The sequence below is a fragment of the Puntigrus tetrazona genome, chromosome 5 (assembly GCF_018831695.1).
Source record: "Puntigrus tetrazona isolate hp1 chromosome 5, ASM1883169v1, whole genome shotgun sequence".
NCBI lineage: Eukaryota > Metazoa > Chordata > Actinopteri > Cypriniformes > Cyprinidae > Puntigrus > Puntigrus tetrazona.
The window spans coordinates 7512073-7537062 of NC_056703.1; the positions used below are offsets into that span (position 1 = coordinate 7512073).

At 38.6% G+C, this 24990-nt stretch overlaps 1 protein-coding gene across 5 annotated transcripts; it reads right to left on the minus strand.

Annotated features, from left to right (window-relative positions):
- Positions 1 to 244: 244 nt before the first annotated feature.
- On the minus strand, positions 245 to 24711 carry scai (suppressor of cancer cell invasion). Of its 5 annotated transcripts, XM_043239857.1 has the most exons (18): positions 24427 to 24710; positions 23929 to 23998; positions 16652 to 16766; positions 10826 to 10921; positions 10529 to 10615; positions 10343 to 10441; positions 10065 to 10161; positions 9626 to 9724; positions 8352 to 8504; positions 8029 to 8169; positions 7779 to 7880; positions 6179 to 6257; positions 5513 to 5612; positions 5309 to 5390; positions 4829 to 4901; positions 4503 to 4676; positions 4297 to 4397; positions 245 to 3112 (listed from the first exon to the last, which is right to left on the minus strand). In XM_043239857.1, the coding sequence occupies exons 3-18, from the start codon at positions 16756 to 16758 to the stop codon at positions 2966 to 2968; spliced, it is 1737 nt and encodes a 578-aa protein (XP_043095792.1). In that variant the 5' UTR covers positions 16759 to 16766; positions 23929 to 23998; positions 24427 to 24710; the 3' UTR covers positions 245 to 2965. The 5 variants fall into 5 exon arrangements, with proteins under 5 accessions (XP_043095792.1, XP_043095793.1, XP_043095794.1 ...); XM_043239858.1 differs by lacking the exon at positions 23929 to 23998 and having other exon boundaries at positions 24427 to 24711; XM_043239859.1 differs by having other exon boundaries at positions 7779 to 7877; positions 23929 to 24710.
- Between the last annotated feature and the right edge of the window lie 279 nt (positions 24712 to 24990).

Genomic DNA, 24990 nt, shown 5'->3' on the forward strand with positions numbered 1-24990 from the left:
GAGGAAATAATTCAGCTATTATATTGGATTTAAAAACTTGTATTTGATAAAGATTGAAGTCATTGTTTTTAGGTGTGCAAGTAAATGAGCGTCAAATGATGGCAAAGATGGCCTAAAACAAATGTCCAGTACTTAATGACACTGATAGATGGAAATATATTTTAAATATCTAAAATATCATGCACCCACTTAATCATTTCTGTGTAAGTTATAGTGCATAAAATGGATACAGGGACACCACAAATTAAACAAAACATTCATAAACTTTTTAATGTTCTTAAATAGCATTCTTAAAAACAAAAAGCTTGCATGTTTGGTATCATCACATTTTTTTCTGTATTCTTTTTTTCTGCATTTAACAACAAACATCAAATATAATTTGGCAACAGATAAGACATAACGGTTTAGTGATTAAAAACACGACAATTGGACAATGCAAGTATGTTCAACTAGCAACTCTAGAACCCCTTAACTTATAAAGAAAGAGTATTCTGACCATTACATCATTTTTGAAAATGTTCCCTCCCACAACAGTAGGAACTGGTAGAAATCACCCGTACTACACCTTAGATCTGGCCCCGTGTTTACATTAGAAAACGAATGCGGTTGATTTTCACTCCGTTCCTTCCAATCATTGCCGCCAATGCATTTACAGGTTGCATTAAAATGGAGCAGGGGGCATCAACAGATTAGCTAATTAACATGCATCTACTACAGAAATTTGGGCAATCGGCGAGAAACGCTTTGTTAATTGTCTTTTAAAAAGGGTACTGCGTTTCCCCTTGAATTTTAGGTTGGTAGGTTTCTGTTGTGGTACATTTAACATTTTCAAGTGCTTAAAGTCTGTATTCACCCCTGTGCTCTCAGCTAAGTGACGCGGCGTGAATACAGCACTGTTCTGGGACAGTCCCAGCAAAAACTGGGTTAATTTACAGGTTCCTGGAAAGTTATACACACATACGGATACAAATCAAATAAGGCAAAAACGTTCGACAGTCCACCAGTCAAGGTCAGACAGCTAGACAGAGAGGAAATGGTGGCATCCACCATCTGTTTCCCTCTTCATCTCCATCCAGCCCTTCTCCTTTTGGCAAACTAAAACATCAAAAGCTAGGTCGTAAAAACAAATTTGTGCCTGTGAGAGCACAGACAACCATGTTGTCTGCTTAATTTGGGCAGTGGATATTCCATGGGAAGGTTAATTGTGTTTGGCAGTGATTTGTTCGTTAGCAAACTTCTCTCTTTTCTTTCAAGAGGATTATTCGAAAATAAAAAAGATGCGATTGGAAGCAGCTACGTGCAAAATATCAAATAGAGACAGCGAGATGACAGGGTACTAGAATCGTATGGGACATTGTGCTCTTCACATGCAAGAATCTTTTGGTCCCATTCGAATGGCCACAATCAACCCTGAAGTTCGTAGGGGTGGGGGAAAAGTCGGTAAACGCCGAAAAACCAGTCACCATTTGTGGCGTTTTCTAACACAGATCACAGACGGCGAAAATGATAAGCTATTTACCAAGCGTGACATAACGGAATGATCAGACATGCCTCTTGCCAACAGCACAATAAATAACATCGGAATCAAACTTAAATAGTGCAAGTAAAGTGCAAGGCTATTATTGTAACCGTTTTCGTCGTAATTATCGTCATGACGTAATGAAACAAACGAAACACCGAACACATCACTTCTTATTAGACCGACGCAGTGCACTTGTCCTTGAGACAGATGGGGTTGTGAAAGAGGGACGCTCTTATGCCATGATCCTTGGAATGTCAGCTGACTGCACTCGTGTGAAGCAGCGGGAGGGTGCGCAGTTGAGACAGTGGCATGGTCCATTCACAGATTAGACAAAAGAACACTGCCCCTGTCACATGCAGAGGGTCATCTTTTCACAGATCTGCCACGACGAACAACCCAGACAGACACACGTCTCTGCATCACATCGACTTCTTATAGAACTATACATATATTTATATATAGATATATACACAAATTTGTACTTATATACAGGAGTACGCCTGTACTTCTCTGTGACACTATAAAAGAGAACTCTGTTGGCTATTGGTGTCCACTGCACACATGGAATAAGACATTAGGTTATTACATCAGCTATGCAAGTATGGGCTTACCACACTATCGAGGCATGCTAAAAAGAATCAACGCTCGAAAAGAAATGGAGATTCTGGTGTCCACGTAGCGTTAATTAAGTAGCCGATGACCAAAATCACCCAAAAGGAGGCACGGCGCGGTGGGCCTCCTTCGAAAGACCAGGCGAAAGTCTGTGGAATTTGTGTCAAGATGGGAAAATGAACACGTTTCAGCAAACAGAAAAGGCAAGATGGAGCAAAGAAATGCAAACATGCAACACGCTCCCTATGGAAAAAGGTTGTGTAAACGTTGCAGAGGCAAAGTGTTGAGAAAGGAAAACAAACTTCCTTCTCCGAAATGCGTTTTGCCAAAGCCGTAGGCTCATCTTTTTTGGAAGAATCTCCCTGGAATTACACCGATTCACATAAAAGTTTCCAAGTCGGCTTTCTTCTTGTGCTCTCTTATCACCTTCAGAAACGGTGATAGCTGCCCTCAACAGGTCTGAACGCCTGTATGCCTGCGCTCATACACTCATACGATACATGCATGTAGTACATTTTCCTGTATGCTGGGAGCAACTCTTTCGCATCTGTGTGTGAGTGTGTGCGTGTGTGTGTAGCTTCTTAAAGTCTAAAAATACATATGAACTCGACAAATTTTAAATATCTGCCCACAAAGATGAGATATTTTGTCTTGAATAGTTATTAAACTACCGTATCTAGATCTAATGAGATTAGGTTAAACAACTAGCTTATTCAGAAGAACCTACCTACAACTCGGTTTTGTGTGTGTATGGGCATGAGCGTGTGTGTGTGTGTGTGTGTGTGTGTGTGCGTGCGTGCGTCTGCTGGTTGGCCTGGTGCCACCATGTGGTCAATAGTTATCCAACATGCCATCAGAGAAGAGGTTTTGCACGTCCAACATGGCCGCCAGCTCCAGCACATGTTTCTGTAAAAGGCTGCTCTCCACCATCTCTTGTTTGGGCAGCGGCGGGTACGATTCTGGAAAACTCCTCGCTTCCTGTAACAAACGCACAGAAATATTCTCATCCGGCTGCTCTGTGACAATGCTCTAGTAAATGTGCGTGCAGTTGTCAGTCAGTGGTCCTCAAACTGTGAAGTATGTAGTGCCACCAGGAGGTATACAACGTAATACTACAAAATAAAATGTATATTTTAATTAAATGATAGCTTTAAGTTCAATTAAATTTTGAATAGATGATGTCTAAATACTCCACCAGATGCCTGATTGTGAGATACAAAAAAAGAAGTTATTTTAGTATTAAATACATACTATTACTACTGTTAATACTTCAAAGAGTTCACCCAAAAAAAACTGCCATTAATCACTCATCTTCATGTCGTTCCAAACCTATAAGACCTTTGTTAATCACAGTGGTCCATCCATAATTTTATGATGTTATTATAATAATACCTTTTGTGCAAAGAAAACATAATGACTTAAAAATGACAAAAATAATATATTAATATATAATAAATATTTAAAACAGCTAGTTCATAAATTTGGATACAGCAGTCATACATCGCTATTAGGACCATGCTCCCCACGACAAGCCCTTAGACCGATAGCTTATTAACTGCACATTTATTATAACGATGATAAGGAATAAGCATCACTGTTTTTTGTTAATTTGCTGTAAATAAAAAGTTACGATGCAGTTTTGTCGTGTTCATTCATAGCGAGGTGAAATAGCAGGGCAATTCAATAATAATAGCCCAAAAATAATAGGCTGTCTAATAATAATGATAGTTTTATACATTGATGGGATAATGAGAGTAATATCGTCTTGACTATAGCCAAAGACATCTGATATCGTCAATATCTCTGACTATAGTCGATAAACAATACTATCGTCTAACGGCACAACCCTAGTACAAAGGGCTGTTTATCAGTTTAAGTGCACCACCACTTTTTGTCCACACATAAAAAATAAGGCAGCATGAAAAAAAGGGTATAGGGGAAAAAAAGATAAAAAGCAAGATATTCAATTTGATTTTAATAGAAGTCAATTTCTTGATGGATTTAGAGATAGCAGCCAACAAATAAATGTAATCAGTCTGCTTCCGAGAACTTTTAAGAGCTGCATTACCTCATATCCCAAAAAAATATATTTAACATTTATTCATTATTTAATAGTCATTTATTCTGGTTCACGAGATATGGTTTTATCAGTTCAGTCTCACCCGGAAAAGCTTGTGTAATCGGAGTGTGGTGCAGCAGAACACGAAACGGATCATGAGCAGACGCAGAAATTCATCGCCGTAAAACTGCAGATAGGCCTGATCTGGAAGACAATCAACAGGAAAATCATGAAATATCTGTCTGTTTCATTATCACTGATATGTAAAAAATAATGTAAGCGTTAAAAAAGGGCACATATTGGCATTACCTATAACTCGTGAACTCGTGATCATTTGGCCGATGTCATGGAAAATCTTCCGTAGGAGTTCCTGGGCCTTTTCCCATAATCCATAGCGCATGCTGCTCAGTCCACACACAGACAGGAAGCCCATGAGGGGGTTGTAAAGAAAAAGAGTAAACAGACTCCCACGCTGACACTGGTCTGTGAGTGAGTAAAGAAAACAACAGCTTAAAAATACAATAGATACTCAGTATATAAATAACAGACAATCCTACTTAAAAAAAAATAAAAATAAAAATATAAAAAATGTTTCCTGTCTGCTAACACAGTGCCTAAACAACAAAAAAGGAGACCTTGCATGCTCTTCGGATACACTGTCGGAGAAAGCAGGCAAACAAGTGGCTGGCCAAACAGATTGGAGAAATTCTGTAGAAAGACAGGAATTGGTTAAACTAGAGTTACAGGAACAATTATTTTTATCAATATTTTTATCTACCAGTACACAATGTGAATATTATGAAATGTACACAAGGGGGCGCTCCATCACTGAAATATGCAACCAAATAAAAGAAAATCAGGAGGGGGAAAAAAAAAACAAAACAAAGGGCGATCCGTCTATGTGTAAAAAGAAAAAAAACTACAGTTGTGTCCCTACTACGAGGTCTATTTCTGCTAACTATTCTCTAGTCAAGAAGCCAGATAGACTTATTTATATAGTAAGCACATGGCTGCTCTTGAATAATAAACGGCCTCATGATGTCACAGAATGCTGCAATGACGGAAGAAATGTGAGAGTGTAACAAGAAAAGGGAGACGGAGAGTGGATGTCTCACCTTATAAGCTGTGCTGTTGGATGAGTCGACAATGATAAACAGAGGTTTCCTGGTGAAGGGGAAAAGGTCTCCTGGGTGGAGACTGAAAAACACATTTGCGCATACGTGCGTGTTAAAATAACACCTCAGTACCGTCTCAAACACGTAGCAAGCGGTTTTAGTTTCTAGCAGACTAGCACAGAATGCATGTCAACGAAAGCTCACCAGTGCATCTCTTTTTGTGCCTGGTTTCTCTTCTGAACCATCTCGCCGTTTACCACATCTCGATTAGTATTGGTCAGGACACCTCCAAAATCATAAGGCCCTGCACATAAAGGAATGGTGATGTTAAATAATATCGATGGGAAAGGTTCGACTCTTGTCTGTATGGATCAAAATGAAACCTAAAACTTTTTTGGTGGAGCAACTTCTTTTTGCCCATTTCTAACAATTTCATTTAATTTAGCAAGGCCACATAATTTTTATTTTTTATTTATATACATCAAATAGGTCAAAGATGATTTTTTGTTGTACTGTCAAATCGATTAATCGCAATTAATCACATCCAAAAACAGCTCATGTACACACACACGCACACGTAAATATGCACAGTACACACAAAAAATTTTTTGGACCTAATGAATCCTGATTAATCAATTTGACAGCACTAGATTTCGAACATGGCACATAAAATTTTTTTTTTAATACTTATTGGCTGAGCAGCTTTTAAAGAGTGCTTGTAATTAGTAGATATGTAAAGAGAACAATATTCCAGATCATCCAGGTGTCAGAACAACAGCTAAACATAGACATACATAGAGACATACATATACATACATATATATATATATATATATATATATATATATATATATATAAATAAAAGTGTACCTTCACACTCTGAGCGTCCAGTAGGAAACACTCCAGTGGCAGACAGATACACCAGCAGGACACTATTGGCTGGCAGTTCCTAGCAATAAAAGAATTGGTAAAAGAAAAGAAAACTTTCAATGACTAGAACAGAAAAATGTATCCATTAAATCAGCCAATTAAATCAGAACATTCACAATGATGCAAATGGTAAAGTAATCACAGCAAGCTAATTATTAAGTTCAGCGGCAAACTAAGTGCTACACGGCCGGAGTATCCCAGTAACACCATAAAGAGTAATAATACATCTCAAAATATAACTAGGGGTTGTATTCATCTTCACAAATAGAGAAACACACAGACAGGAAATAGTTATAAAAAAAAAAAAAAAAAAAAAAAAAAAAAAAAAAGCACATGCAAGTGCCTGTGACAATTACTTGTAATTATTTATCTGAACAAAAAATAAAGCAACAGCCTAAAAATAGGGATGTCAGAGTTAAAAATGAACTGCTACAAAGCAAAAGCACACAAGTATCTGAGTCATGTGTGTGTGTGGGTTTTCCCTCACACTCTTGAGGTGCTACGCTACAGCAGAGCAAATAGTAACACGCTAACACCCCGTTAGCATGCCATGCTGCTACACACACACTCGCACATGAGGTGTCACTCGAGACAACAAAACCCAAACTAGCTCACAAGATAGACAACCAGGACGCAATAACTGTACAGAAAAACGGCAGTTTTATTTATCTTTACCCTTGACTCTTGAATTACAATGAGATCCTGAGGCTTTAAAAGCCCTATAAAATCATTCGATGAGCTGTGTTAATGCGTTTCCTACTGAATCAGGTTTGGGCAAGGAACGTGCAAAGGTTCCTCCCTTTAAAAAAATGGCCAAAAGGATTTAGTCTAGTTTTACATTATAGAGGAAGGAATGTTCTCATTATAGTAAGAATTTGTTTGGAATAAATCTGTGTAATGCAAGCCATCTTTGGTGCGTTTTTGGCTCAAGAGAAAGACAGTAAATTTAAAATAGGCACAATGTTGTTCAAAAGGTCAGCTCAGTAGGATTATTTTAAGTCTCTTAGACTTACCAAGGCATTATTTGAACACTAAAATGCACTAAAAACAGTAATGTTGTTTAATATTATTACCATTTGAAATAACTGTCTTTTTTTCTATACATTTTCAAATGTAATTTATTCCTGTCATTCTTTTAGCGGTCTTTAGTGTCACATGATCCTTCAGATATGCTAATTTGGTGCTGAAAGAAGATTTCTTATCAATGTAGAAAACAATAGTACTACTTTTTTGTGAAGACAAAATTCTGTGACAAATTCAAAAGAACTGCCAATTAATAAATGAACAAACAAACACTAATCGATTTAATGCATCCATGGTGAATATTAGTGTAAAAAAACCTTTGAAAAGTAGTCAATGTTTGCTAAAAGTAACAAATGGCTACATCAGCTCAGAATATAATGGCACATTTGACTTAAGCTTAATCATTGTGCCTGCTTCAAGGTCCTGGTGCAATATAGAGTCAAACCCGGACGGAAATGACAGGATGGATTGACAATAAATTGACAGGTGCTAAAAACTGCAATGACATCAGCCAAACCTTGAAGGAGGCAGACAGGAAAGTGTAGAGCTGGCTGAAGGTTGGTTTGTAGAGGAGATATTTATGAGGGTTCTCTCTCTTGGCCGGCTTTTCATTGGGCTCCTATAATGAGAGAGATAAATGAGTGAGAGAGGAATAGAGAGACACCGAGAGCAGGCGGAGTGAGAAAGAACAGTGAGAGAGCCACTGAAAAAGGTGAAGTACTGAAATAGCAAGGGAGTAGGGGTGGAAATACTCAGAAACACTCAACATAGAGAGTGACAGGGAGAGTGTAAGAGTCTTCTCTTACAAGTGTCCCTGGCTTGGAGCTTTGTGTAGCCAGGTTCACCGGTTCCCTCTCAAGCGCTTGAAGCATGCGAAACATATCGATGGTCAGCTCGCTAAACTTCACCTGTAAACCAGATAGAAATTCATCCGTTACGCAAACCGGACTACAATAAAACTCTTTAGTTATTACAACCTACATGAGAAGTTTGAAGTGTCTAATCATTTACATAAGAAAGGACCGATTGAATTTGACGCGTTATGTAACACGTTCAGTCTGCTAGGTGTTTTGCTGTACTGTACACCCACCTGATTGTTACAGTTGCCAACGATGAGCGCATCTGCCAAGGTGAGCTGGCCAACCACCATGCCCTGTTCAAGTGAGGGCACGCCTCCCTCCTGCAACCGATTGGACATGACCACCACGGCGTTGTCATCATTTAGGATCATAAGAGGATCCGCCTGTGTAGATAGAGAAATGGTATAAAAGAAAGACACAGATGTGAAGAAAATATGAAGATTTTTGTCATTAACGGTGACAGAAATCTTACAGAGCTTACTGAAAAGTCTGTCTAAAAAGTAACAGTAAAGGTTGCATAGAAAGACGCATTTTAATAACATCCGAGATATTGTGCTTTTGAGTGTGCACATTTGACTCATTTCTCCAGTGAAGTAATAAGAATAACCTGATTAACCTGTAGACACAGTCATTCGGTAAGACTAATTAAAGAAATTAGCACTTTTATTCAGCAAGGATTGATCAAAAGAGGCCCAACTGTTGCTATTAACAAACCAGTAAGTAAAAGTCTTGTCTCAATTAACTCCTCATTTGCTGTTTATTCATAGTTAGTGAGGTAGTCATTAAGTTTAGGTATTTGGTAGGATTAGGGATGTAGAATAAGGTGATGCAGAACACGTCAATCTGCTAAAATGTTAATAATAGGCATGCTAATAAGCAACTGGTTGATAGCGTTACAGTAAAGACATTCATGTTTCATAGGTTTTCCATTGCATGTAAATTATGTTTTGAACTTTAATCGAAGAATCCTGAAAAGCAGCACAATTGCTGTCATTATTGATCACAATTTTAAAATGATCATTTGTAAGCTGTTTTTGAACAAAAAAAAAATGCAGCCTGTGTGAAAGTAAGAGAATTCTTTCTAAAACATAAACTTAACGTAATCTGACCTTAAGCTTTTTGAACAGTAGTGTAATTTATGTATTGGTGTATATTATTACAATGAAAAAAAAAATATCTAAAGTATAACTTGCTCCACCTCTTGTGCTTCAGCCCCTCCCCCCAACCACCCGTCATAGAACACGTTTTTTTAGGTCTGTAAAATGACTAAAATGACTAAATACTGAATATATATATGTGTGTGTGTGTGTGTGTGTGTGTGTGTGTGTTTATGTTTATAACAATATGTATTGTTATAGTAAGTAGAAAAAAAACAACTAAATCCCTTTTTTTTGTTGGCAAGTCATCACTTTATGGAAGTATTATGAGCTGTCAGTGGTGTTTCACTCTGACTTTAATTGTACAATACGAATCATTTTTATGCACTGTAAAATTACAATCTCACCTCCACAAAAGCTGCGACTTCCTGCAGCACCAGGTTCCACTCTAACTGGTCCTCCGTGTTGAAGCGTTGGGTGTAGTCCTCAATCTCTTCAGACAGCTCCTGCAGAAAAAGACACCACAGATGGTCTCAGGCACACCCATATAAACCCAACTGTGCTTTTTCTTGTCACAAACAGTGCATTGTTGGCAGCACAGGGATCGGGCCTTTGTAAAAAAAAAACTAATATAAACAAAAAAACTACAAAATGTATATGACTAATTAAATTTTCTTAAACTGTGCCAAAATTGATGAGGCATGAATTTTGTATTAATTCCAGCTATATAGGTGGCCAACAGACTGTCTCTGCTGACTGATCTTTTGGCATGAACACCTCTTCAATTTAACATCTACAGTCTGCAAAAATGTAAGTGGTGTACTTGGTCTGCTGTCCATAGCTTACCTTGACCAACACTTTTACCAGGTCCATCTTGTTGAGCAACAGACAAACAACGATAAAGCGAGCATAATACCTCAGCTTTTTTACAACCAGCTCTGGCCTGTGCAAAGGACACGGGGCAATATTAATGCACTGTATCATACATAAATGTTGAGATTTTTTTGTCACATGTATATATTTCTTTCTTCATAAAAACGTTCAAGAACATATAAATACATTTTTTTTTAAAAAAAGTATCATCTTTGATCATCACAGTTCATTATACAGCAGATTCTTTTCACCTGTCTTCTTTGTTGACTTGGTGGTAATATGATCGTTGGCGAATGGCCGAATAAAAGGAAAAGGCTTCATTAAGGTAGCTTGTTTCTGAAGTGCGGAGGCTGAAGATAAAAAAAAAAAAAAATCATGTGTAAAAAAAATATCACTGTTTGAGACGAGCTGAATTAAGAGAAAACAAATCTCCTTACTAGTAATGGTAGTACAGCTGGCCAATTTTTGAGGCCACTTCACCTATCTGCCACCTCTTGAGACCATACCGGTTGTCCAGAACTTGTCTATTTTCCAGCAATGCAAAACCAAACAAGAAATCATGTTATTAGTGCCGACATCACTGGTGCAGAGGAGCTATCAGAGGGAGGTTTGATCAAGCGTGTTAAATCTTCAGTCTTATGTACTTCTAAGCCAAAGAACCTGCTTTATTTTTGTGCTTTTGGTAAAAAAACAGACCTTTCGGTTTCAAAAATAGAACCATCTAGAGGGCTGACCTGTGCTGCTGCTGAAACTTCCACAGCTTGGTGTATACGTCAAATGTTCGGCCAAAATAGGACTGCCACTGCTTGTGTCCATATTGAGGCAGATCCCTGCAGGAGTGTGAGAGAACAAACAACAGACACGCAGCCAAATTCAGCTTAATAATGCATTCTCCCCATTCACTGGTACTGAAGCATCAATTTATCCATTTAGGAATTAAAGCCAATTAATCACATGCAAAATCAAAACGATTCTAAGCGTTTCATCAATCAGTATTTGTGATTCAAAGCGTATTTACAAACAGGTGTGACTCAGTCACTACTCTAGATTAACGCATAAGTACGTGATGTAGGCTCAACTTTTCTTTTTGAACCGGAAGAACGAAATTGCTCCAAAAACTAAAACATAACCACTTTTTGCTATTGTTTTCACTGATATGCAACCTGTTCGTTCATTAATTTATATATATATATATATATATATATATATATATATATATATATATATATATATATATATATATATATATATATATATATATATATATATATTTTATTTATTTATTTATATAGATATATAGATAGATAGACAGATATTTAAAAATATATATGCATATATATTTGCATAAAATGCATAAAATATATATGCATCACAATATAAATGAAAAAGTGACAGATCTTTTGGTCCGCACTGTGACATGCATCTTAGTGAAACTCAGTTGTTGATTGGATGGGGGCAGATCAGCTGATTGCATGAAAGGGGTGAGGTTTAAGCAGACTTACTGAATGAAGATTAATAATATCAACATGCATTTAAAAAGTAAAATTTCAAGCAGACTTCACTTTCGAGGAGTGTCTCAAACAGGGACAATTTGAAGGATTAACTGAACAAGACCCTCGTGATAGCTGAATAACCATAATGGCAGCTGAAATTGTATTTAATTCATAATTAAATAAGTCTGTAACCTTAACACTTATTTTTCGTGTATTATGGTGAACAGCACTAACCATCTGTATTTTATAAAGTGCTATACAAATACATTTGACTTGACCGGTCTTAATTTTTAAGTGAACTATCCCTTTAAGACTTAATTTTTCCCTATAAAATAAATAGAATAAAATAAATAAATCTGTCATTAATTATTCACCCTTATGTTGTTCCAAACCGGCAATACCTTTGTTCATCTTTAAAACACAAAATGAGATATTGTTGATGAAGTGTTCTTGTATTCTCGTAGCTTTATATAATTAAGGATATTAAACACTTCAAAATCTTATCACAATTAATCTGATACAAATGTATGTACCAAATAGAGACTTCTACAATAGAAACAACTGATCCTTCTGCAGAACACAAAAGATATTTTGAAGGATGTTGTTAACCAAACGCCACTGCTGAAAAAAACAACCACTAATACATTTCTCAAAATATCTCCTTTCATGTTCCACAGAAAAGAAGAAAGTCACAGAGGTTGGAAAGGACATGAGAGTGCATAAACGACGACACATTTTTTTCCATTTTTGATGAACCGTCCCTTAAAATGCTATCATTTATGATGATTCATTTATAACTGCGCTGAAAATGAGACTTCTGTATACGAGGTAAATGTTATGTTCCAGACTTCTATGCAAATGAATTAGCTTTATGAATATGATCAAGGTCCTGTGACTCACTGCTTTAATCACAGGTTTGTTTTGATAACTACGATATCAAGTATGTGTACAAACCAATCCTGCATCCTTGATACCCGCGTACCATTGCATAAGCCATTTGCGCCCTTCTGCCTCGACACTCCTACCGCGGGACATCACGTGGACAACAGCAGATGAGCTTTCCAAATATACAAGTGGTCATGGATGTCATGCACTTAATTAGCATCATCATAGCGATGATGTGAAGGCATCGGTGGTGGGAGAAAGCAAAAAACAGAGCAATCAGAGAGAGTCAGTAAGTGCGAGTGGGTGAGAGTGTTTGGGCAGGGCTGTGGTGAGTCATAGTGCCTATGATGTGAAGGAATTTGATGAGCTATGGCAATCAGCTGGAGAAGTAGCTCCTTTGCCTCCTCCGCCTCTGCTCGCTCTTTATTCCTTTCCCGTCCTTTTCCCCCTGAACCCTCCCAAAACACCTCTAGGCCCTATTGTTATCATCAGAGGGTTGCTATGACAACAGAGGCAGGGACCGGGGAAGGAATGCAGCAGGTAAATGCAAAAGCCCTCATTTACACACGATTACAGTAGATGACGCATCTTTTATGAACCTGTAACGGTCCATTCAGGGAAAGGCGTGGGGACTAAAACAAACGGCAAAAAATAAATAACGTCCAAGCCGATGCATAAAAACGCACGCGCGCGCAACACAATGAAACACCCGCACACAGACACGCCTCCTTTCATTCATGCAGAATCGGCTGTGGCGTGAACGCGCGCACGTTTTATTTCCCTCAGCTTTCATTGATAGCGTGCACTCGCGCGCACAGTGTAAGGTTATAGAGATGGATTTGTGAGATTTACGGTTCACCCCGGTGCCCTTGCGGACCGAGAGAGACAAGGTCAGGAAGGAGATAGGTGCAGTCATTAGGCAGGGCTTTAATTTCACTACATGCACCATTAATTTCCCATCCTCTCTGACAGTATTAATACCCACAAGACAGATTCACTGGCAGAGCACAGCCAGGGACAGACCTGTAAATTAGGGAAGGCAGGAAAGGAGCGAGGCAGGATGGGGTGTGTGCAGATGGGGTCAGATGTGGTGTAGTTGAGTAACATATCTGCATGTTGTATGACTGAGGCCGTTTTGATAATTGAGCTACTCTGGAATTTATTCTGGAACTGACATTAACAAAAAAGGCAATATTAGATGATTTTTTTGAACATAGCTATTATACGTGGCATACAGACACAAGATCGTTTATTCAAGATCGTCTGATTCAAAAGAAGTAAAAAATTGTTAATATTGTGAAATATTATTACGGTTTAAAATAAACATGTATTGTGCTGCCAAATGATTAATCATGGTTAATCGTATCCAAAATAAACATTTCTCTTATGTACTATGTATATTTAAAGACACGCATATTGTATATTTTTTAAAAATAACTACACATTCACCTCAAAACATTAGATTCATCCACGGTGGAGCCTCACCGGAGCGCAACCCAAGAATGGGATATAATTCCACAAAGAACTGCAATTACAGGTTTTCAATCATAGTTGGCGACAAAGAGGCAAAACGTACGGTCTGCAGCTTTAATGGCTCTAAACATTTAAACTAAACTACAGTATGTGTTTGCATTATTATTATTTTTTTCAAACTCTGTTACATGCTGATAAAGAATATTAATGTGAATACGAAAATGTCTCTACTGAGTCGAGCTTGTTTACTAAAGAGATACCAAAGTGGTAAAGATAGTGAACGCCATCAAGTCGTGGAAATATTAGGTAAGGAAATGAGACCAATTAATAATAGCTGTTTCATTACTGAACTCTACAGGGTGTTGCTAAGCGTCAAATGCAGAAGTAGGCCGCTACTGGTTAGACAGCCTAATTAACATGGAGAAACAGGGCATGGGGGCGTGGCCTCATAACGAGCATCTAGTCCTGTATTAGTGTAGACAAGCTATCATTAAGGTATAAAACGTATAAATGAATGTACATGCATGTACAGAGCATAATACAAAATATTTCATGCATAAATAATGATGGCTTGAATTAATGCTACAATAGTAACGCTAAAATACAGTGGAACCACTTTCTTCTTAGAAATGAGTTGATCCCGTTCGGCAATGTGATACACAAATAGAAAATATCCCAAATGCAGAAGAGACTTACCAATTTCAAACAGCTTTCGGGTCAAATTTTAAAGCCTTAAGGCACGGAAATATATTTTGATTTGTGTTAAATTGGTGTGATTGATAATGAAAAAATTATTGATTCCTCCTAGACCTGTACATCATCTTACACTGCATGCAGTCACTGACAAACATGATGCAGAACAATGCATTTATAAGCTGCATCACATCAATCAAGTTTTATTATCCTAATATTCGAGATCGAGAAATGAGCTTGCATTTGGCTTTATTTTTTGTTCCTGGTTTGCTACGAATGAGGTTAAGAAACACATTTCCTTGACACCCAAATAAACTAATGCATGAAAGTATGAATATCAGAACATGTGGGTTAGTCTATGAAACAACCTCCCGGACTGTAGCAGTCTCAGTCGCTTACGCAATACAAACGTAACAAACACACACCCTTTACATGAGGACAGGACATGGAAAAGGAGATAAGAGAGGAGGGAAGGAATACAGATTGTGAAGACAAGAAGAAAAGAGAGAAAAGAGAATGGGGGAAGAAAGAGAGAGGCTAAGAAAAAGAGAGACAGAGCCCACAGCTACTGACATACTTGTCCTATAAATAGTCTTAGCTAAAAATGACTGATTAACTCAAACGCAACCTACTGGCCACTGAGAAATGGTGATAAACACGGAGTGACGTGATTCATTTTTTTAAGCGTGTGTGTAATGCAGAGACAAACGCTGGCAGATATGAGGGGGTGGAAGAGGAGAGCTGAAGATTCATTCAGATGTAAAACTGAGCTCACTTCACCCAGACACGGGAAAATATAAAGGGCTCTCAGCTCCCTACGGATGAACAGGCAAACATCAACACATACATAAAGCACAGCACAGATGAGACATTAGAACCTGCTCATTTATAGATAAAGCACTGACTTTTTTTTTTAAAAAAGGAATAGTTCACCAAAAATCAATATCCTGCCTATATATACACACTCTCCCACCCTCATGTTCAAAGTCAGTAAGGTACCAACATCACTGAACCCCAGACTTTCAGACATACACATTACATATTAGAAACACAACAAGAGGGTGACCAAATGATGCCAATTTCATTTTGTGGATAAATAGCCTCTTTATATTGTCTTGACTCACCTAAATTCTGAAACCTTGTAAACTGGGTTAGGGACGAGCCTCTTTCAAGTCTTAAAATACGAGCGCCATTCACGTTTTTGTTCATATGGGATTCCAGTAACTCACGGTGATTGCAATATGAGCTTTATGTCAGCCAAAGGTTTTAGATTCTGTCGCTGGTGCTCCCATTAGTTTCGTGCTCTGAAAGCAACCCAAGCGATGTGCTCAACGCTGTCATAAATTTAAAAAGCATTTGAAGCCGCTGTCGGTTAATTAAGATTTGGCCGCCTCGACTAGACTTGGTTATTAAATAACTTTGTCTCAGCTGTGATAAGACATTCCAGTGTTACCATATTTGATACTAACATTAGTCACTGTCGCTATATGGTTAAAGAAGTGATTTATGGGTATTGCGAGAATAGAAAATGAGCTTGACTTCTGTATTTAAATGAACTCCTCGTGGGTCATACCCAACAAAAAGACAAATGAAAGAATGAATGAATGACAGCAAATTGAGGGAATTAAAATGACAGAAACAAATGAATAACGTACGACAAAAAAAAAAAAAAAAGAAAATTCGAACAAAAGCTAGAATGAAAAAAGAACAAATACAACAAAACGTGACAAACGAGTGAGAGAAAGAAAAAATAATAACAAAAAATGAAGAAAAGAATAAACAAAAGTTAAAAAAGAAAATTAAAGCAAAAGTATGAAAGTAAATACAATGAATAAACAAACAAACAAGAAAATTCAAACAAAAGCAAGAATGAAAAAGGAAAGAACAAGCTAGAAAGAAATAAAGAGCTGCGAGTAAGTGTAAGGTCACTGCAGGATTGGACCCAGACAGCAATCTGGAAGGCAAACAAGACCACAAATAAACAGCAAAATGCTCCGATGCTGAGAAGAGACTGACCTTAAGCCATTGAAAAGCTGTTTGGACTTGTCCAGGAGATAGCAGAAGTCAGTGACAGTTTTCCTCTCACAGAGAGGGATGTCATCCTCTGCCCCCACCCCTGTCATGGCAGCTGCTGCAAACAAAACACGACAAAAAAAAAGCCAATTCAAAACAGACTGTCGGCAGAGTTATGCAAAAGCAAGTAGTTAGCACAAGCACGCCGTTGAAGAAGGCATCAGTGGCGGAAGCAAGTTTTATGAATCACAGTTAAATGAGCACCACAGAAGTCTGAACTGACATATTGTGGGTATGAGAATCTGCATCGGTGACGTGGGCAGATGTTGAATCAGCTTTGACGAAAACTGACTAATTCCACCTCCAAACCAACTGACACGCTCTGACAAATTTGCATCAGAGCTGAAACAAAAAAGTTTCACTGAAGCCTTTAAAACAATTTTTTTAATCTATGGACCTGATGTAGATGAATAAACCAAGATACATTAAGCTGGAAGTCATTTTTGTGTTTTGCAGTTCTAGGCCTGGAGAACCCCCAACAGCTCATTAGTAGACTCCAAAACCTTAAAATGTGCGTCCGATTAGAGAGACTTCAAAAATGTGCAGTGTCCTCCAGGTCCAGGACTGAAAACCACTGTGTTAGTTGATTATCTCGGATACCACTGGAGACTGTAAACACATAACTGTAACATTTTGCAAAAATGTCCGTTAATATCTTCTGGTTTAACATGCGGCTGCACAATATATCAGCGTGCAAACTGGGTACTTCATGTAACTAAATATACATATTCTAAATATGCGAACACTGCAACAGCCACCGAGTACATATTTTAACTAATGTCAAAATCATTTCATTTCACGATTTAAAATTGCTGAAATAGTCTATGCACACATTCTTCTGACTGGCTGTGATTGGTGATTGTTTTCGTTGCATCCGGTATGAAAAGACAACAGTTCTGTTGCTGGATTCTTATCGCATTGTGTCTGGTTACAACGTGGTGTTAAATTCATCTTTACGTGCTAATAATTTTTATAGGATTGTTAAATGTGATCTTAAACCCTAAAATGAATGGCCATTCAGATAGTGCATCAATTCAGATATAGCATTTACATTTTTCTGAAAACCAAGAACGTATGGTCAATTTTGATCGCATGCCAACTTTAAGTCTTCATTTTGTTTACTCCCCACTATAAATAAATAAACCGCTAAAGGACAGAGAAGGTTCAGGTCCTGCCAACAGCCTGCTACATATGCCATCACCCACTGATCTTTTCTGGCTGAAGAATAGGTTATCTCAAAGGCCTTTCCTGTTTAGAAACAAGCTCAAAGCTTAAATGGACTTATAAAAGACGGCATATAGTCTACTCTGCGATAATAAGGTCGGTTTACAGGGGGCCAATTAATCTGCATGGTTTTACATCAACTAACAATAGAAAAATAATAATTAACTTCTCTTTCCATTTGTCTATTTACACATTCAGTATTTTGCGAATCTGGCTTAGCTTGTGTGTTTGTGTGAGACTAAATGGTGTCAACCAAACCAAACAACACCGCACATGTCCTCTCTGTGGTGGAGGAGATAAAATCGTGTGATGTAGATGTGTCACAGGGAGGACATGTGCACCTCTTCTGGCTACACCAAGAGGAACGGGGAGCTGTATATGTATGTATGCATGTGTGTATGTGTTCATGTGTGTTTGTGTGTGTGTCTGAGGCCATGGATTGGGGGGAAAGGGAGCAAGAAAAAAGGCGGGAGTGTGACAAACACATGCCTAAGGCTGAATGTGCAGTGCTTACAGCTCGGATCAGATGTTAAATTGGACCAGCTGAGGACAGAATGGGGGGGGGATCCACACAAGAGGATGAACGTCAATAAATATCCATAGCGCACATGCAAGGTATGAATTTAAGTAAGCTTGGTGAAAAATTGTTATTTATTTATTTATTTATATTTAAATAGATAGGTGACGTTCTTTTAAAAAGTGTTAAAAACTTGAATAGCCCTTTACTCAATGTAGTCAAGAATTTAACTTTATCGGTGATTCTGAATGGAGCATCATGGATGAAAAGCTCAACATCTGTGAGAATAAATGGAAAATTGGTAAGTTGAAGGCCTGTTCTCACCAAAAGGAGCAAGTAATGTATGATGTATTGTGCTGACATTGGAAGCCACTGCAGGGAGAAACATCATTTATTGCCTGAAACGGTGTACAGTGTCAGCTTGTGTGTGTGTGTGCGTGCATGCATGTGGTCAGACCCAGTGGGTAGTAAGACAAACATTCAGCTGTCAGTCCAAGGTGGCCTGAATGGAAAAGACCTGAGCATGTCCATCACCCCTGCTCAGCCTCCAGATGGCTCACCATGGGCCACGTATGGACCGTTTCAGCTCACCTTAAAAATGCTGTCGACGAAAATCTTGTATTTATCTTAGTTTCGGAAAAATTACAAAAAATATGGTAGGACAATATAGTGCAAACTTGTACAACATTGCAACTGAAGACAGCTCAAATTTGTAAAGCACCCATGTCGAGATGCTGGATTGCTAATATTTTACTATATTATCTCAGATAATTCTTTGATCTATTAGGATACTTTTAGGGCTCTTAAGCTTTCTGTAGTTTTCTAAAAGGTGTTGTATAATCCTCCTCGCTCCACCAAAGTCCAAGTAATGTAACGGTCTATTATCAACAATACAAATACATAAAATAGAATAACAAATACATTTAGTGTCACATACGTGCAAGATAGGTCACAGGAACGAGAGATGCTTAATAAAAGAACAGACTGTGTACGCAGATGTTAAAAGAATGTGTACACCTCATCATCATGTCTAACTTTTGAACATGCTTAAAGAAACACATTCAGTGTTTCACAGTGGTTGTTTGCTGCTACACAGTCTTTGCATACCAAATAGAAATTCGTTGAATGGAAAAGCGGTCACGTTATTTTTTATTTTATTATTTATTTTTACAAAAGGCTGCCATTCATTGAAGTCTGCAGTGATGTTCAATTGAATTAATCTTTTTTTTTTTTCAGCATGAGACAGACTACAGTTGTCACATGCCAGGAGAACAAGAAAATACAGTTGAATTCCTGATTATTATTAAAACTGATAGGTTTATGGAAATGTTTTGATAGTAAAATATGAAAATATTAACTACATTATTGAGAAAATTGTATTAATTTAATTTGTGTTTTTATAAATCAGTACAAACTAATTAGGCCTGAATTAACTTAAATAGATTTGATTTTTTGAGCAGATTAAAATCAGCGTGATGAAAAAGGAAAATGCTATATTTTGATTTTCATGCGCAAGAGTTCAAAACTTTGGGGTCAGTAAGATTTTCCTAGAAAGAAAGCTTTTATTCTGCAAGGGTGCATTAAATTGACATTTCTAAATGCTATTTTTTAATCTTCCTATCATGAAAAGAATTCGCTTTCCGTGAGAATACTAAGCAGCAGCGCAATTGTTTTCAGCGATATATAAAAAAAAATGCCCCTTGACTGCGAATCCCCACATTAGAACGATTTCTGAAGGATCATGCGACACTTTAATGGGAGCTGAACATTCTGCTTTGCCATCAAAGAAGTAAATTACATTACAGAAAACAATTTCAAAATGCACTCTGTAAGTATTCTATTGATTATTTATTAGCAGTACTATTAAATAGATAACCACAAATCCAAGTATCCATTTAACAAAGGTATTCTAAAAGCTAAATAAAACAGGGTTGCACACCTTCATTTTGGTCAAATAATGCTCAGTAGCCATTCATACTCAGACGACAACTGGCACCCATTGAGAATAAGCAAGTATATTAAAATAACTATTGCTGATCAATCCCCAGATGAATATTGACACAGAGCTTGAAGGAGCTCTATTTTCTGGTTGTAGCAAGAGGTAATTGAAATGATCAAGATTTACGTATAAAGACGTATAAAATCAGCCATAAGTCTCAGACCAGAGGATGCGAGATCTTCTGCTGAAACAAACGACTTTCCACTAAGACCCTATTGATGCAATGTAGAAATAAATGCACGGTGGGCTTTAAGATTAAAGGATGTGGAAACATGTATAAGAAAGATCTGCTTGTCTCATGAAGGTTACGCATGCATGCTCTTTGTATAAAGCCAGCAGTGGTAAAAGGCATTTGCACAGAGATGTGTGCTTGACCCACATATCCTTTCCTTCTATAAAAATGCATGAGCTATGCATCTGCAGCAAAAGAACTGCAGGATGAGGCGTTATGTGTATGCATGTCCCTGTATGTAACCTACACATGCAGCTGAAAATCTACACCAAATCAGTATCCTATAATATATCACTTTTTGCAGTCACTGCATCACTGAACACATCCTATTAATAGTGCTGAACATGACTTTCTCTGACATCTAGGCATACAAGCAGAGCTACTGTGAACTATTTAAAGACCAGCCTAATTGAATATGCAACGTCCAAATAAAAACCAAAAAAATACTACAAGAGACCAGTCATTAAATGAAATCAAAGCCACGATCTGCAATCTCTCTCTCAGTTAAAGAGGTCACGCAAACGCATATGCTGACTAATGCATCTAACCTTAGCACAAAGGCCTACATGGCTGCTCATGGTAATGGAATACGGTCACTGTGAAACGTTAGGACTCACAAGAGAGCGAGTTGGGGATGAAAACATGGTGGACTTGGTGGCTGAAGAGCCCAAGTCTCTCTAACAGTATTCAGACTCACACAGGAATGAAACGCGGAGAAAAATAGGACAGGTGTCCTATATAATACAGGAGGCAGCAAAAACCTCTGCTATGCTCATGAACTAGCTTGCAATCTTCGTCTAGCTATAAAAAAAAAGAAAAGAAGAAAAAACACAAATTTGATTGGCAGACAGAATCAGCGTTTCCTCACTAGGCTGAGTGCCACGTTGTTTATTTGTTTTCCACTTTCCAACTCTAACTTCCCCTGATCTCACTGATGTCATTGCATGTGTTTTATATGAAGTCCTGCATTTGGTTTGAATGGAATGTCTTAAAGTGCCCCTATTATGGATTTCCGCGCAGTGTGCAACAAAACTAAGTGAATGAAAACATTCTGCAAAGTTTTAAATCTGAAAGTGCAACGTGTTTATTGTCTCTCGAAAGAAAGAGTCGACTCTGAATCACTGAAACGAGTCGTTTTAAAACGAATCCCAAGCCTTTCAGGGTGACATCAAATTGAAACATTATAATATCGCCCACTTGTTGCGTGCGCAGACCTGGGAACACTTCATTTTCAAGTTGGTCTGAATTAAAATGCAAATTCAAAGGAGCGGTATGTAAAAATGAATCGTTGCATGAAACGATTAGGAGTCATTTAACAGATAAGGTAAAAAAATAAATGCATATTATAAGAAAATGAAAGTGTTTATTGACCTTGCATACATGTCAACCTGTTGTTACCTGCAGTTTACATATGATGTATACATATAATGGCGATGGGATTCCCAGGTAGAAAGTGCTTAGAAAAAGCTTGCAAGTGTTTGTCTAAATGAAGTTTCAAACATAGGTTTGGGAGGAGCCTAATGATTCATCCCGGTTATCATAAGCAGCTCTCATTTCAGCGTCCCAGCATCACCCTCTACCTCCCAATCTACTCCTCTATTTCTGTTTTTCGTCCTCTAGGTAGTACTGCAATGGAGGTAATGGGGCCTCAGGTTCGAGCCTCTATTAAAGGAACACTCCGCTTTTTTTGGAACTAGGCTCGTTCTAAAACTCCCCCAGAGTTACGCACAGCTAGCCAAGTTAGTTCACCATTACCCATCAGGATCAGATGGGCGGGCAAACTCGTGAAATGCAACGTTTGTGTGCACAGAAGTGGATACATGAAGTGGAAACCTACAGAAAGTTTTGAGCAAGGGAGGGAAAAAAAAGCAATCTCTCTTCTCCACTCACATATGCTGTTCCAGACCAGTTGAAACAAACCCCTTGATAATATGAAACCATTTTCCCTGGTAGAAAATACACACAAACTAGATTTTTTTGTTCGTTTGTTTTGTCATACGGACCACGAGCTGAGACTGACTTAAGCATTTTTATGTATTTCTGATTGAAACAGAATATTGAATGCAAAAAAGGAAAAAGAAAGGGGGGCTTAATTTTATCTCTGGTTGGAGGGCAGTGGTTGAGGATGCTGTGCAAAGTAAACAGGATCAAATTTCATTTCATGTGTACTTCTAAATATTACACTCACAATGTTGTTGAGCTTTAATCACAGCAGTGTTGCTCCAGACATTTAAAGGAACAGTTCACCCAAAAATGAAAATTCTGTCATCACTTACACCTCGAGTATTTCCAAACCTGTATGAATGTCTTTGTTCCGCCGAACACAAAGGAAGATGTTTCATAGAAAGTTTGCAACCAGGCTGTTTCGGGTCACCGTTGACTTCCACAGTAGGAAAAGAATGCTTTAAATCGCAACTAAAATCAGCTTAATATTCTGAGATAAGCCGTACCGATAAGAAAATACTCATGCCAGCTCCAGCAGTAACAGAAGAAAAAATCATTCTTCCATAACAAGCCAGTCTGCATGACGTCATTTCAGCCAAGCAACCCGGTGGCTCTTTTCACGGATGATGTGTGTGAGAGCTGATGCTGAGAAAACACGCTTTGCCTGCAACAAATCTCTTTTTGTTCTCGGTCCCGGCCATCTGATGTCAGTGATTCTCGCACGATTATCGCGGGACCTCGTTTCAAGTTGAATGCGTGCTCACGACGGGCTTCCTGCGCGATACCACATACCCAATTCGCACTTGCCCCTTACAGTTAAGATTGTGCACGCGCGGCCGACGCAGCCTGATCGCGAACAATAAAAACGATCAGACGGCGAGCGCGCTCTGCAAAACGCGACCCCGCGCCGTTGCGGGACAGAACGAACATACGGCAATTCTTGCGACAGCCAATGGTTTTTCAACCGTCTTCATTCAATAATAACGCAGGGGTGCTTATTGGCTCGGGTTCCATTCACAATATCGCTCCAGACCCGGAGATCTGGGTGGACTAAAAGAAACAATAGACAAAGGGTGAGAATCAAAACTGAACGTGAAGCGTTTGGCAGCGTGCATCTCTGCGTAATTGCGCTCGTTCCGTTCATTGACCAGGAACGCAGAGCGATTGAGCGATCGCTGTTGTTCCACATCTGCGGAGAACAACGACCCTAATTTCTGTGACACTTCGCACCGTTAAGCCACCCAGCACATCTAAACGCATTTATTCAAGTGCATCAAGCCCGTGTCTCGTCTGTAACGACTTACCTCTCGCGCGACGGCTGTCTCTCTCTCACTCGGATCAGGATGCGGTAATACACGACAACTCTGTGTGACTCTGTCAAAGATGAAACTGTAGGTTGGATGGTGTAACGGTAACAGAGGCGACAGAACCGCGTTAGCGTGGTTTTAGTGCGTTCAGGGCGCAAGAAGCGTTCCCGTCCTCAAAATGACCATCGGAGTTGACAAAACTGTGGCTTTAGCAGATGCTGGGGCTGAATGGATTTGATGTGCTCGGTCAGGCTTATTTTACGCACATGTACGTTATATATACGGGGGGTATATGCGTGCGCTCTTCTGTTAAAAAAAAAACGTTGCGCTTTGATTGAAAGCTACGGAATAAAAATCATATTTTAGTGATGCCGTGTCTGATGTTTGACTATTTCAGTCCACCGAGACGTGTTAACTTAAGTCATGTTTCTCTTTCGCCTAACGCGTACGTCGCCGAGCAATATCTGTCAAAAAGTCACTGATTTGAAACCCAACCTGAGCACCGGTGTAGTTTAGTGCAGCTATCTCCTCTTTATGCTCCTCAAGAACAGCGTTTCCAGGTAACGTTAGAGAGCGCCTGTGAATCTCGCCCCGACACAGATCTAGACATCCAGTGCGGTGGCGCACCGTCATTTACATCCAGCTCATTCAAATCACCCTCCCAGGGAAGAGCAGGGAGCATCTGCCATTCGGCATCTACTGCGGTCGACGGTTCAGTCTGGCCAGTTGGATTTTCATTGACTGTTGTGGCAACCCGCTCAAACTAACCTGCTTGTCAGATCCCCGCCGGTCTGTGAGTGACGCTCGATGCGTTCCATTGGTTGGCTGCGCTGTCAGTCAGGCTGCATCTTACTCAAAGAGGCGGGACTAGCGTAGGACTGCCATCTATGGCGCTGCCTTTTGGAAATAAAAGGGACGCGCGCCGCTATGCGGTGTCTTAATGTAGTGCTTTTAACCCTTTAAGGTTGATCCATAAAAGGATATAGACAAAAATATAACCTACAATTCTTAATTGTAGACATCTAATAAATAGCCTTAAGTGTATATATATTTTAAATT

Coding starts and splice junctions, on each gene's coding strand:
- scai (XM_043239858.1), bottom strand. CDS start 16,758: ATGACAGGGGTGGGGGCAGAGGATGACATCCCTCTCTGTGAGAGGAAA. Junction 7,881..8,028: donor CTCTCCCTGTCACTCTCTAT/GTTGAGTGTTTC, acceptor CTCTCATTATAG/GAGCCCAATGAAAAGCCGGC. Junction 5,613..6,178: donor TGGACGCTCAGAGTGTGAAG/GTACACTTTTAT, acceptor CTTTATGTGCAG/GGCCTTATGATTTTGGAGGT.